We start from the raw sequence: 14,706 nt of genomic DNA, 5'->3' as shown, positions 1-14,706 counted from the left end.
GGGGACTGTTAATTTATGCGAAGGTTTGTCTTCCTGAGTAGTCAGCCAAACCCTAAGAATGTGAGCTTGAATTATTTTGAAATGCCTCTTTGTTCCTACGATGTCTTTGATGTTTTATTCCTGGGGATTTTAGACTAACCTTTTGTTTTTCTCCCAGAGAGATTCAATGTGTATTTGATGCCATCTCCTAACTTAGATGTACATGGCGAATGTGCCTTGCAGATTACGTATGAGCACATCTGCCTTTGGGACGTCCAGAATCCCAGAGTCAAACTCATCTCTTGGCCGCTAAGCGCCCTGCGGCGGTATGGACGAGATGCAGCTTGGTTCACTTTTGAGGCAGGGAGGTGAGTTTCGGGGACTGTTGCTTCACCTTTCCCCTCCCCCTCTCCCCAGTTCACATCATTGCAGGCCTGGGTCTTCCCAGGAGACCCACCGGAAGCACAGCTTGGGATGGCATAGATGGACGACTCTGGCATCTCCCCGTGTACATACGCGGCACCCACCCTGGCATTCCTTCCCAGGGGAGATGCTAATGGCTCATGAATGGGACATGGATTTTCATCACATAGTTTGATTCCATACCGCAAACTGAGGTTGAACTAGATAAAATTGGTAAAAACATACCATTTACTGGGTCAGGCTAAGTAGAGGCCAACTTCTTGGTTTTTGGAAAGCTCTCGTATTAGTGTTCTATGTATGTTTCCTCATTAAACTCATTATGGTTAATTATATGACTTTACTGAAGTATAGGATGTTCCTGAATTCTCCTCACCATGTAGGGAGTGACAGTGGGACTGGAAGGGGTTAGGTCTCCAATACTCCACGCACTTTTATCACTTTGCCTTTTTTCCTCTGAGAGGTTAACTGGGAACAAAGATGGCGCCAGGACCTTTGGGCTGATCATTAGCTACCAGATTAGCCACTTCAGCGCCTCATTTCCTCCTCCACACTTTCTCCCTCAGGATTTAGCCTCTGTTTTTGCAACACTGCAGATACATTTTTTTTTTTTTTTTAGAATTTTAAATGATTAGCTTTGAAGACAAATGCAAGTCCTTCTGTGTATGGCTGATATTAGAGTTGAAAAGCATTAACTTGTGACTTAATTCTTTTTTTGTTTGTAAACAAATGATAGGAGGAGAGAGTAGAAACAGAAGTTTTAAACCTAAGACCCTAATTCACATGAACAAATCACAGCCCTGCCCTCCTCACACTAATCTGTTCATCCCCTGAGAAACTAAATCCAGTTATTTAAATTTTGTTTTTCAAAAATATGATCACTGGGAGGCTTTTACAGCTATTCTAGAAAGTTTCAATTCTTCTTTTCCATACGACTCTTCCCTGGTCTCTTTTATTTTAAGTAAACTGGAAATGCTGTAAGAAAGTCCATGAATCTCCCAGAGACCACAGATTTCTTCAATTTTGAAATTAAAACTTGAATCTTCAGAGCAGTGTTCTTTTGTCAGAATTTCTTATTTATTAACCTTCTGGGAAAATTTAAGAATTTGGCTTGGAAAATTTGGGCCTCAGAAATGATTTATATATGAATTGTAACCACTGAAATTTAGGTTTAAATGTTTTATGATAGAAAGATTTTCTGTAATTATACCACTCTTATTACCCCCCCCTTTTATTTCCTAGTGCTACACAGGAGGATTCTGCATCGATCAGGAATCTGATTCCTTGATTTACTATTTATGGAAAACAGGAGCAGGAAGAGTATTGTGACTTTGTATGGTAGTTTCTGGAGGCTAAAACTGTAGTAAACTTTTGTAATATCTTGTGACTATTTGAAACTTTTTTTGAAATCATCCCAATCTCTCAGGTTTTAATACTACTCATATCTTGCAAACATTTAATCTGTTCGTACTAAAATCTAGTAGAACTGCCAAGGAGTTAGATGATGATTTTAAGACTTTGGTATTTCTGCCAATTGATGCAGGAAATAGCGATCTGGAAGCAGATGTATTTTGGAGTGTGCATGTGATGTAATCTTGCTGGTATTTTGTTGGCTGTAGGAGAGCGAGGGCAGAAGTGGGTATGGGATAATACTGAAGTAGCTCAGGTGAAAGAAATTGTAGATGAAAATTATGACCTTGGACCAAAAGCCATAAAATAGTGATGCGAAAAATGAAAGGAATTTCACGCGATGACTTTGGTCTCTCTGCAGTCTGACCTCTTGGGTATTTTATTCACGCACTCTCATAGGTGATGTCAATAACTACAACACCACCACACACACACACGCACACAGGGTTGTGCCTCCTGTTTTATAGGGACTGGGGATATTTATTTATTTTGAATAGCAGGCTTGTTCAGGGGTCATGCTTTGTAGGTTGGTGCGAAGCTGACATTGCATGATCGGTAGGGAAAGCATCGTGTGTTCCTAGGAGGCTGTGCCTTTCTCAAGCATCATGGGACTGGGTACGGAGCACGGGTTTGGGAGTCAGAGAGGTCCCAAGTCTAATCTCTCTGCTTTATTAGATGTTGACCTTGGATAAAATGTTCACCTGCATCCTCAGTTTATCCAAGTAATCACTTCCTTGCACGGCTGTTACAGGTCAAAGCAGCAATGCAGGATGACCTCAAAGGTGCTGGGTTACTCCTAAATCGTTATCATTGACATTTTATTGTGATTACTTCTGGAGCAGGACTTAGGTTTCTGGCATCCAGACAGTGTTAAGTGCAAGGTAATATTACTATTTTATATTTTGCCTGAAACTCAAATAAAGATGAATTTTTATCGTTACCATCAAGATGCTCAGGATAATAAGATCATTCGTGTTTCCCTGAGCGTGAAGGTTTCATATCTGCCTTGCTTTATTAGCAAGATAAAGATAATTTTTTCATTGGCTATTTTTGGATGTGTTCAAAACAGGGCAGTTTCATATTAACTAATAGAATTTTCTCCCTGTCTCACATCAATAAATGAACAGAAGTCAAGTCTCTCCAGGCACTGGTTTGTACATATGCTGACGGCATCTGCACAGATTTCATGGCATTCCACTTGAGGAACGGGGGCGGGGGGGGTCTTCATAGGGACATTGAGCAAAGTTCTGCTCACCTTCAGCCTCTTAAGGTTGGGACTGAGTATTCTTCCCACCCCTTCTCACCCCACTGTGACGGACCCAGGGCACTGGGCAGCCAGTTGGGGGAATTACACGGCTCTTGTACGCATGTGGGCACCTCTGTGAGTGGGTAGAGTGTATTACTTATGTCACAAGATTGCCATGAAGACTAGTAAGGATGCATTTACAACCCCCTGTCATGATTTGCCACACTGACCTAGCACATACTAGGCAGTTACATCAACCCAAGCTGACACAAGCAGAAAGGAAATTCATTGACTTAGGTAACTCAAAGTCTAGGGAGGAGGGAAGGCTTCAGGCGTGGCTTGATTTGGAATCCAAATGGTGGTCCAAGGTTTTATCACACCATCCTGTCTCCTCTGAGTTGACTGTACTCTGGGTCCACACGGTGGTTTTCAGAAGCTTTAAGGTCTCCTAACATTGGCCAACAGAAAGAAAGTCCTACTGTGTTGACCATTACATTGTCCGTGCATGAAGCATTGTACTAAAGCATTTTAGCCTATGAACTGGGGTACACATAGAGTGGGGATGATTCGCCAAAGCAGGAATGAGGTGGTGGTGCCATCAGAAGGGGAATGAATGTGATTAAAAAAAATGTATCCAAGACAACATTTAACAATGGCTTGAAGCATATAGGTGAAGTGGTTACTTCACTCTAATTAGTGATGTCACTCATGAAGGTGCTGAGATACAGAACAGAGTTTCTCAGCCAGGGTGGTTTTGCTCCCAGGGAACATTTGGCAATGTCTGGAGACTTTTTGACTGGGGACGGACAACGGCGTGTAGTGGGTAGGAGGGCCAGGGGTTTTGCTAGATGTACACTGCACGGAAGAGTCCTTTGCAGTGACGACTTTGCAGGCATAATTATTTGGTTGAGAAACTCTACGCTAGCAGGTGTATTGGCCTTTGAAACAATTGCTAGTACTGATTGAACCCTTGCTGTCTGAAAATCACTGTTCTAAGTATTTTGCATGCACTGTCTCATTTAAGCCTCTCAGTGATCGCATGAAGTAGGGAATATTATTATCGCATCTTCAAGAGACATGTGGCCATTGGTGTGAATGCTCCAAAGGCACAAGATCGGTAGGTGGTGGATTCAGGAGTCACATCTGGGTCCTCTGACTTCCAGATCCTCTAGAGTTCTAATAAGGGTCACCAGTCCACTGGTGGGGAGCCTCGTTCTCAGTTAACTTCTACAGAGCTCAGGAAGAGAAGCTGTACTTATGTCACCTGAGCCCCCTGAGACCATTTCACGTGATCCTGGCAGAGTTCCCCCTGGCCATTGCAGAAGGATGCCCATCAGTCAGTGACAAACTGGCAGAGATCATGGTCATTTGAACACGCGTCCTACTGTGTGGGTCCTCTCCGTCACTTGAATCCTGGAACCGTGTATTTGCTTCCACAGCATGGGGTGCAGGCTGATGTTGGCTGTCAGCTGTCTCAAGGTCCTAGGCCAGCAGGTTCTTCTAGGTGCCATTTCTCATCCCCAGGAGCAAATCAGACCATAACACTGCTTTTTCTTGAAGAATTTAGAGTTGCAAGAGAGATTGCTTAATAAAGTGCAACTGCACAGTGAATGTCCACTCATTGGCCCTGGAGATAAAGCAGGATCAGTTCATTGGGGGGGAGTCCCGAGAGGCATGCTGTTTTACTGGTTTGAAGCTTTTCTGGTCTTTTGTTTGTTTCTTTCCACTTCGAAGCCCTGAAACCTCAGCGAAGCCCATCGCTGGCAGGGGCTCTGGTTTTTCATGGGAAGATCCAGCTGACATGAAGCTCTCACTGTGACAACATCCCCCGCGGACCTGTGCCTGAAATGTCATTGTCTGGGGAAGGTGGCAGGCGTCCAGGGAGCTTCCTGCCAAGTTTACAGCTGGCTGGGGGCGGAGTGCCCTGCCTGACAGGCTCCTCCTCCCCTCCCAACTGGCTTCAATAAATACCCCAGGTTTAGCACCTGCAGGAGTGAGGAGCGCAGGTGACATTTGGCAGGGGCAGCAGGATCACGACCACGCAAGTCCCTCTCTTCACCTCCTTGGTTTTGACGTGATGCTAAGAGAAACTCTGAGTATGCCAAGAATATGTGAAAACTGATATTGCCTATGCAGAGTCTTTTCCTGAAATGGAGGGCACAGATTTGTGAGACTGTTTTGGATGTAAAGGCATCCGAACATCCTTGGAAAAGAAATCATTTGTATCCGGTGTAGACCATGCTAGAAGCAAGTGTATTAGTGAAATAACCTTTCATTGCAGAGGAAAATCATTTTCCCCTATAATTGGTGACATACAGGTGCATCATTTTGGCATAATGATGCATTTGGAGCATCATTTTGGCATAAATCTTTGGGTCGGCTCTATTTCTCTTCTAGTGTCTAAGCTGCTAAGTGCTCTCTCGCTTCTGAATGTTTGAGCATTTATTCATTCCCGTGCCCCCAGCGTCACTCACCCCTCGTGACAGCCATTCTCACAGGTGCCAAGTGGTATCTCAATGCGGGTTTGTTCCCCTGATATTAGCGGTGTTGGGCATCTTTCCGTGGGCCTGGTAGCCATTTGCTTGGTGTGGCCATCTGCGAACATGTGTACGTGGTGATTCAGATGACCGAGAGGATTTCTCATCTGTCGTCTTCACCCACAGTCCCTGGCACCCAGCTCCCAGATCTCAGAATTTGCTGTGCCACAGGAGCCTCTTTTATCATAATCTCTGGCCTCTGCTCCTCAGAGCCTGAGTGAGCTTCAGAGCCAGTGTTAAAAGGCGACTTTGTTTGTCTTAATGGGCCTGGGCGAATGAAGGTAACTTTTGGAAAGCGCCTGAGAACAGGGGCTGGTGCCAGGGAGACCAGTGCACAGAAGGGGGGACTTCTAGGCCCAGCTCTGGTTTCCCACAGGGGAGCGGCAGGAGGTGGAGTTCGGTGGCCCAAGGCTCATCGTCCTGGACTGTGGGCTCATCCAGTCTCTAGAAAGCCCCAGGGAGCTGCAGAGAGCTTCTGGGGAGAAAGGGGTGGACGTGCGAAGGTTTGGGGGAAAACGTTGTATGCACCTGGCAAGGGCGTGGGCGCATCATGCCTCCTCCCGACACCACCCCTTGCCCTGGGTGCCTGCCTGAGGAATGAGTCCTCTTGTTTCCCGTGGACGAGTTGGTGAGCTGGTGAGTGAAAGATTGCCTGGTGCTGGGAGCTGTTCTAGCAAATCCACCAAACCTGAGGGGGTGTCCTGGGAGCCTCTGATTTACAACCAGAAGCGTAGATAAGGAGCTGGGAGTTGTGACAGGCACCTGAGGTTTGGGAAGAGGGTGGTGAGGACTCCTGATCTATAACTGCTTGGTCAAAGCCGTGGGTTGCAGCCTGGGGTCTCGGGAGCCAGCTCTTCACCTGTGCAAGCTGCTGCCCTCACTGGGAAGACGGTGTGAGAAGTGAAGACTCCAGGGGGTCTGGGAATCCATTATTAGGGCGGAAAGGCCTCAGCACCCACCCCTGTGTTGGAATTGACCAGTGATGACGCACCCATGTACGTGGCCACTTTGTGCAGTGCTGCCTCAGAGTTCTAGAGAGTGCTAGTAAGGTCGAAACCTCCCTTCTTCAAGCACTCTCTGAGCCTGTCCAGCAGCCTGGCGTGGCTCCAGCCTGTGGAAGGAGCAGCGGCTGAAGCATGCAAGAGCTCTGCCATGTGGCGCTTACTCTGCAGAGAAGAGGGCGGCCGGCAATAACGGACATTTGAAAAAGACAGATAATAGATGGTGCGAGTGAGTTCCACAGTGAGCCATGAAGTTGTCCAATAGAAAGTGCCAGAGCAGGCGTGTGCTCGCACATAGGGTGGCCAGGGCTGGCTTTGCTGGCCAGTGACGTGGGAGCAGAACCCTAAAGGGGCAAGAGTGAGCCGTGTTGGAGCCTGGGGGTCGAGCATTCCAGCCGAAGGAAGATGGGGAAGTGGATTTGGGGGTGCAAAGAGGAGCCAGGAGGCCGGCGAATCTGGGCAGGAGAGGCAAGGGGGCAACGTGGAGGTGGAGATGAGGCAAGGGCAGGCCCGGCAGGTCTTGAAGAACTGGCTGTTGGTCTTGGTCAGATAGGGAGCCCCCGGGACCGTGTGGAGTTGGCCAAGAACAACCCCCCTCACACCTGACACCGGTTGCAAGCTGAAGAGCTTCTCCCTCCACCCATGCTTTAATAATTTGCTAGAAACACAGTGCAGTCCGGAAACTGAAGCATCAGTTCAAGTTTGTGACAATGAAAGCGCCTGCTGGGGGAGGAAGTGGGCGCAGTGGAGTCCAGGGAAGTTCCAGACCCCCAGAGCCCTGCCCTCCGCCTGGAGCTGGGTTGCGATTCCCAATGTTGCCACCAGGGGTCCCTCCTGAGCCTGAGCCTCCGTGTTCAGAGCCTGTGTTGGCCTGTGTGACATGTGTGTTCTACTGGCGACTTCCGCCCGCGTGGGTGGCCCGCGTGTCCAGGCGGAAGAGCACAGGTGGCCCAGAGCCCCTCCCTGGGTCACACTGCTGCCTTTGGCCGGCCCGAGGTCCCCAGGCAAACAGCCATCATGCCCGGAGCCCCATCCAAAGGCCAGACCTCTTTCTGGACCAGGTTAAACTGTTCACTATCCAGGGAGGATTAAGCAAAGAAGTGACATGATGTGACCCATTTTTTTTTTTACTAGACTATCTCTGGTTAACATCAGTTCCAGGGCACCGGGGCACCCCAGGAGAACGGGGGTGCTGTTGATGCGCTGGGAGCAGAGGGTGGTGTAGGTGTGTGGACATGATGCTTTTGAAGCTAAAGCCAGGGGATTTACTGACTGATTGGATGTGGATTAAGAGAGAAAGAGGTTTCGGGATCCTTTAGAAGCAGCTCAAACTCCAGGGGGAGGGCAGGGGCCGGCCCAGGGTGACCCCCTTCACCAGCAAATGAGTCCACACAACACTCGCCTGACACTTTCTCCCTTGCTAAGCTGACTTTTCACCCCGTCAGGGATTAGCCAAGCAACACACACCGTGTTTGTGTTTAGAAACTGCACCGAGCACTTCCTATCCAGCCTGCGTCTTACAAACCCCGCAGCTGGAGTGACAGCTTGGTCTTGGCTGAGAAAGTCACGGAGGGAGAAAAAATGCTCTTGACTTCACAGCTAAGTGCTCAAGATCCGATGCCGGAATACACCGCCACTTAACACCACCCTCCCGTGACCTGTGACTTCGGATAGTTCTTGTGCTGTTCTTTTCCAAACCTTCGGGTGCACACACTTAGGGGTCAGAATTCTGTCCCAGATGATAACAGTGGTCGTGGGAGGTGTGCACGGGAACTGACTGTCAGGAAGCCTGGTGACTGGAGATGAGCCCTGGGAGGAAGGGGTTGGGGTCCTGCCCTTCATCCCGATCTCTTGGCTCAGATGGTTCATCTGCCAACACTCGGAGTGTCCGCAGTAGCTTCACGGGAGCCGGAGAGACTGGGCACCCTGGATGTGGCAGCGTCATCTGTCTTGAATGCAAACTGATTCGTTTCCTACCAGGAGGCCCACGTTTCTCAATCTGTATTTCCATTCGCAAGGGCGAGGTCTCTGTTATGCTGCTTTCACAGGCCTCGAGCCTCAAACATGACCCTTCCCCAGCCACACACGTTCGTCCCTTGTCCCCTGTGCTCGTTCTCTTGCCCCCATGCTGCTGTTTCCTAGACTTGCATCCTTTAAAGGGTTAAAGTAACCACAGATCCTGATTATTTGTGTACCTTGATGCCAGAGCCTTCCCTAGATGCAACACAGTTGTCCATCACCCTGTGAGATTTGGGCGACCTTGTCTCTTAAAGGTGAAGCTCAGGACACTGAGGTGTCGGAAGGTCAAGGAACTCGGCCAGGGCAGTGACGGGACAGCTGCCTGCCCAGGACCGCACCTGTTCCCCCAAAGGTGGGATGATTGTAGGTGATGGGGGCAGAGCATTCAGTGAATGTGGCTCTCACAGTAATAAAGCCATTTTCTTTTCAATTACCTTTTGATCCTTTGGATTAAATTACAGAGAAAGCTTTCAGTTGGGTGCTGGCATGTCTTAAGTCCGTCTTCTAGTACATTCTAATTTACCTGAGTTGTTAAGTGGGCAGATTTCCAGCTCGAGTCTTTGACAGCAAGAGACCCCAGACCCCTGAATGATGGTGTTTGGTTCTCACTGTGTTCAGGCTCGTGTTCCTCTTCAGTGAAAGGCGAGCACACTGCTTGGGTGCTGATTGGAGGCTCATTTATGGTATGTTGGTTTAAGGTGGAAAGTGAGTTGATTATAAAAGATTGAATAAGTGGCATGAAGATGTGGCAAACAGGTGACAGTCGGGTGTGAATGAAGGAGATGCTCGGGAGTGCCCTGGGCTCGGAGCTGCGTGAATCAGTGGTGGCTCTGCAGGGTCTGCCCTTAGTCTCCAGCCTCCCTGGGCTGTGCCCAACACACACACACACACACACACATCATGTACATATATCACATGCAAATCACACCCGAGATACACACCACACACACACCACATACACATATCACACATGTACACATATACAAATACACACACCCACATCTCCCACATATAGACACGTACCACAAACGTGATTGCACACACGCTTCACACAGATGCACACATACACACTGAGACACACCCCACATACAGACTCACCTTCATGCTGACTTACACACACACAGACACACTCTCATGCTCATGCACACGTACGCATGCGCCCCGCGCCTCTCACATTCACCCTGCTGGAGGGGCCGGCTGCCCCTGTCTTGCGCCAACTGCGGCGGGCCGGGCCGTGTGACGGGTAGAGATGAGACTGCGACACCGGCAGCTGTGTGCCTCCCCGCGGAGTGTGCCTGTGGCGAACACGGCCCCTGAGCCCATGAGCCGCCCACCGTGCAGCCTCCTGCACACGTGCCCCCGGCCAGGCCCTCCCCCTGCCCTTGCTTTCTGTCTCTCAGTGATTCTCAACCAGGGGCACTTTGCTCCCGGGCACCCTTGTCAGCATCTAGGATGCTTTTTGGCTGCCACGATGGGGAGCTGGGACCAGAGATGCTGCAGAATATTCCACAGCACCAGCGCTGGCCCTCAGGGCTGGCCCTGCTGTGTGCACGCTACCTCCTGGGGCTGTCACCTGTGTCTCCTGCAGGTGGAGCTCCCGGGGCCCCTGTGGGTCAGTCGGTGTGTCTCCTGGTCTCATCATCTGAGGTCGGCTGAGCCTGGCGGGGGAGGGAGGTTGTGGGGCGGGGTTGCCCCCACTGCCCAGACTCTCCCCCGTCCACCTCGCTGGCACAGACAGAGGAACACAAACACTCCTCGCCGGGCGCTCCCCCCTCTGTGCTCCTCTCTGCAAAGTGCTCTGATCTGCTTCTCTGGGGCCGGGCATCCTAACGTCTCTGTTACTGCAGAAAACTGCTGTCCACCTCTCCTCCCAGCCCTGCCCTTGGTCTCCTTAGCGCCCCTCTGATCAGGCTCCTCTGAGGTCCCATTGCTCTGGAATCCGTTCACCAGCGAGCGCCTGTCTCACCGAGTCAGCTGTAAGCCCCTCCAAGAAGACGCCCATGTCTCTGCCTCGGTTCACACCCGAGCCACAGCGGTTAGGACTTCCCGCCTGCGAGTCTGACAGAGACCTGCTTCTTTGCAGTTAGACCATGTTGTTGTCAATGTAAAATTCATCATGGATTTAATGATCACGTCTGCAGGGGTGGAGAGAACACCGTTAATATACGCATGGGCTGTAAGATCCATCCCGCTGTTAGCAGTGTCCAAATCTTCTAAACACACATACACATGCACACATGCCCAGATGCACACCCACATGCACACCCACGTTCCCGTGTACACACATGCACACACACATTCCCGTGTGCACGCACATGCACACACATGCCCCCCACGCCTGCTCATGCACACGTGCCAGTGAATGATATTTACATCTTGAAAGTCAGAAACTAAGGGGTTGATCAGTTCATGATTTCATTACTTATTGATACTGTCCACCATGAGGTCATTTACTGGGCTTTTCATAATTTCAACCCCATTATTACTTTTCTAATAAACTTGTTGGAGGGTAAAGCCCTTGGCAAAAGGAGGCACGGAGCCTAAATGCAGGGAGTCAGCACCTGTGGGGGTTGTTGCATGGGGGGGCGACGCGACCACGAGGAGGGACCCCAGTCTTGAACATGTGCTGCAGGCACACCGGCTGCCCTGCTCCTCCCGTCCTCTGCCCGAAGCGGCGAAATCACACCCCCAAGCATCTCCGTGCTGTTACTTCTGCCAGACTGTTCTTCCTGCCTTTTCTCCCAAGCCCTGGTTTTTCAGGCTAGCTCGGGGAAATGTGTCTCTTTTTCTCTTCCCCGCCCCCCTGTCGTGGAAAAGTGAGGCTGGTTTTGACCAGTTTGGTTCGCCGAGCTGTCTGTGAATGAGGGAGCATATGGCTCTGGTACTGGGCCACCTGTGGGAAATTAGCTCAGGACAAATCTTCCCTTGTACTGCGTGAATTGCAAAGACTGGGGTAGATAAACAACTCACAGTGGCTGGGGCTGGAAATGTGTGTGTTTTCCATTTGTTCCTTAGCTGGGGCCACAGCTCAGCCTCTGAAGATGGATTCAGTTTTTTTTTTTTTTTTAAAGATTTATTTATTTATGCACACAAGAACTGGGGTACAGGCCAGAGGTGTGGAGGGTGAGAGGTCACCAGAGACAGAGTGGGGAACAGAACAGGCAGATCTGCTGAAATACACTGCTGAGGGGAGCAGTGGGGAGACAGGAGAGGTCTGCTGTGCCATGTGGGTAGCTCCCTGGCTGGGGATCAAACTCACGCTGCAGTGGCTGCTGATAGCTTCATAGGTTGCGTCTTGACCCCTTGCGCCGCCAGGGAGGCCCCTGGATTCAGTTTTTCAACAAGAGTTTCTGACTTGGAAGAAATGAAATTGTGTCTTAGAATAATTTTCAATAGGTTCTTTGCAACAAACAGAAAAAATCTACCTGTTTGTTTACTATTGGTGTATGTACATCAAAATCAGAATTGTAAAAAAAAATCTTTGTTATAATTTTATCCAAGTTCTTTAAAGCTATTTCGGGCAGTTGATGATTGTGAACATATATCTGTATTACACAGACAGGTACTTAAAATATATTAAGCGATCAGATCACACGTATTTGATGCTTGCTTCACTGTGTTTACCAATCTCTCTTTACAAATGGAATTCATTTCTATCTTTTCGCAGTGTGAGGTAGTGATCATTTTCCTCTTAATCCTTTACATCAGTTATCCAACCCATATAGCTGTCCTTAAGGAAATTTTCTTGTGTTTTGCACATTAATCCAGCACAGTCACGCTTATTTGAAAAAGCTCTTAGTTGCATCTGACCATTGCACCGAGCAGACGCTGGAGTGCAATTTGGTTCATGGTTTTGGAAATGAAAGAATCCCTGCAGCCACCGTCTGGGAGGACAGAAGAGAATGTGAGGGTCAGGATCCTTTTACTTCTGAGCTGGTGGTGCCTCTTCCACACAGCGCACAGTGGGGCTGCAGGCCACCTCGTCTCCTGTGGGAGCGACAGGTGGAGGCCAGGGGCCGTGCTAAGAATCAAGCTCCTTGATAAAAAAAAAAAACAAACACAAACTGAACCAGCTGGTGCCATGTTAAACGAAAGCAGTTGATTCCCAGTCATGTCAGTACTGACTACGGGCGCGTTCCCTTCAGGCTAGCTGTCGAGCAAACCTGAGCAAGACCCCTCATCTTGTTCAAAGTGAGCGGGTCTGTCTCGGCATTTTCTGGGCTCAGTGCACTGAGCTTCTCAGAGCTGGATTTTCAGCAGCTTTTTTTTTTTTTATTAATAAATTTTATTTTTATATTCCCCATACAATTGCAATCCCCCCATTCTGACCCCAATCCCTCCCCTCCCGCCCCCCACCCCCCAAAAAGTGTCTCTGGTTCATAGTTTTTGTTGATTTTGATTTTCACTTTCTTATAGTTATTCTTTTTCCTGGTCCCTTATTTAAGTTTTCTAGATTCCTGCTATGAGTGAGACCATCCGGTATTTTTCTTTTTGCTTTTGTGTTCACAGGATGTGTGAGACTGGAGAAGGGCTGTTTATCTTTCAAACACGAGATGGAGAGGCCATCTACCAGAAAGTCCACTCGGCCGCCCTGGCCATAGCCGAGCAGCACGAGCGTCTGCTCCAGAGCGTGAAGAATTCAATGGTACGCTGGGGCGACTCCCTGTGGCCCTGCTGGGGCAGGTGCTTGACTCCACACCCAACAGCGTGTTGGATGAAATGCCACCCTTGGGAAGCCCCAGGTGGCCATGAGGTGACAACAGACCCCGGGCACCCCTGATGGTTCATTAATATGCCTTGTGCCTCAGTTTTCGGGGGTGTGTATCCTAATCAGCGTGGGATCCTGCAATAAAATGCCATAGATGTGGGGGAGGGTATTTGGGGGATATAAACAGCAGCACTTTGTTTTTCCTTGGGAGGCAGGAGTCCCCGGTCAAGGTGCAGCTGGCCAGGTCAGCGTCCAGGGTACTGCTTCCTGGTTCATAGTCAAGGTGGTCTTTTCACTGTGTCTGACATGGCCTTGGAGATGAGGTTCTCTTTTATCTAAAGGGCATGAATCCCACACAAGCCCTCATGACCTATCACCCCCCACCAGAGCTCCCGCCTTCTGACACCACCACCTGGAGGGGGTTGAGCTTTCAGAAACCTGAATGAGGTTATCGTGAATATCCACCATAATGTAAGTAAGAAGACCGAGGGGGAACTGGAGTGAAATGAGGAAGGCCCACGCCCAGGCAGGCATTACTGACCTAAGATTGTGGGCGTCATGTCAGAGGTCTAGCGAATTTCTTGCTGGAGAAGCCAAGGGGGTGAACGTGCATTTGAATAAGGCATATCATAGGCTGTGGCTGCAAACCATGGGGCTTCGAATCTGGAAGGAGAATATGCAAAACCAAGAATGCTGGGTCGCTCTGCGTGGTCACTAAACGTGCAGCAGTGGGATTTAAAGAGGGGAAGCACAAGAGTGAAATGATCTGACCCCTGGTAACCCCAGATCACTCCCAGCTTCCTGTCCCTGCACTGTTCTGGGGTTTGGGAGCAGCAACCAGTGGCTTTGTATAAAGGGCTGGGCAGCGAGTGCTTTAGGCTTTGTGGACTAAGACGGTGTGTTTGTGGCAGGACATACTTAACTTTGCTGTTGTGCTGCAAAATCAAATCTAGGTAGTTCAGATGGGTGTGGAAAAACTTTATTAGTGGGCTCTGGAACTCACATTGTATGTAATTTTCAAGTATCATGAAGTATTCTTCACCTGATATTTTCCCCCAACTATTTAAAGATGTTCTTTTTGAACAAACTTGATATTTGTACCCATTTCTCCATATCCTCAACAATCCTGGATGTTGTAATAGGGACAGATAAATGGTTGGTTGGATGGATGGATGGATGGGTGGATGGACAGATGGATGGGTGGATGGATGGATGGATGGACGGATGGATAGGTGAATGAACACAAAGAGAGATACTAGCTATGAAGCGGACCTCAAGTTACTTCCAACTACAGGACATGTCACGTGTTAAAGTTAGGTAGCTCTCCCGTTGGATGCCTTTACACACCTGAAGAGGTTTTTCCAAGATCACCTTCGTGGTAAAGCC

General features: G+C 49.2%; 1 protein-coding gene across 2 annotated transcripts in view; it reads left to right on the top strand.

Annotated features, from left to right (window-relative positions):
- Positions 1-14,706, top strand: part of DOK5 (docking protein 5) — a gene marked incomplete at both ends in the record, with an annotated part of 105,819 nt that overhangs the window by 74,860 nt on the left and 16,253 nt on the right. For both annotated transcript variants that reach the window (XM_084247040.1, XM_084247039.1), the window contains 2 exons: positions 158-347; positions 13,122-13,257. In XM_084247040.1, the coding sequence (XP_084103166.1) occupies positions 158-347; positions 13,122-13,257 (326 nt within the window). The remainder of the gene's footprint in view (positions 1-157; positions 348-13,121; positions 13,258-14,706) is intronic.

This window comes from Talpa europaea, assembly GCF_964194135.1.
Source record: "Talpa europaea genome assembly, chromosome: 11".
In the NCBI taxonomy this organism is placed as follows: domain Eukaryota; kingdom Metazoa; phylum Chordata; class Mammalia; order Eulipotyphla; family Talpidae; genus Talpa; species Talpa europaea.
The sequence above is the reverse complement of the archived record's forward strand: the minus strand, read 5'-3'. Positions and strand labels throughout refer to the sequence as shown.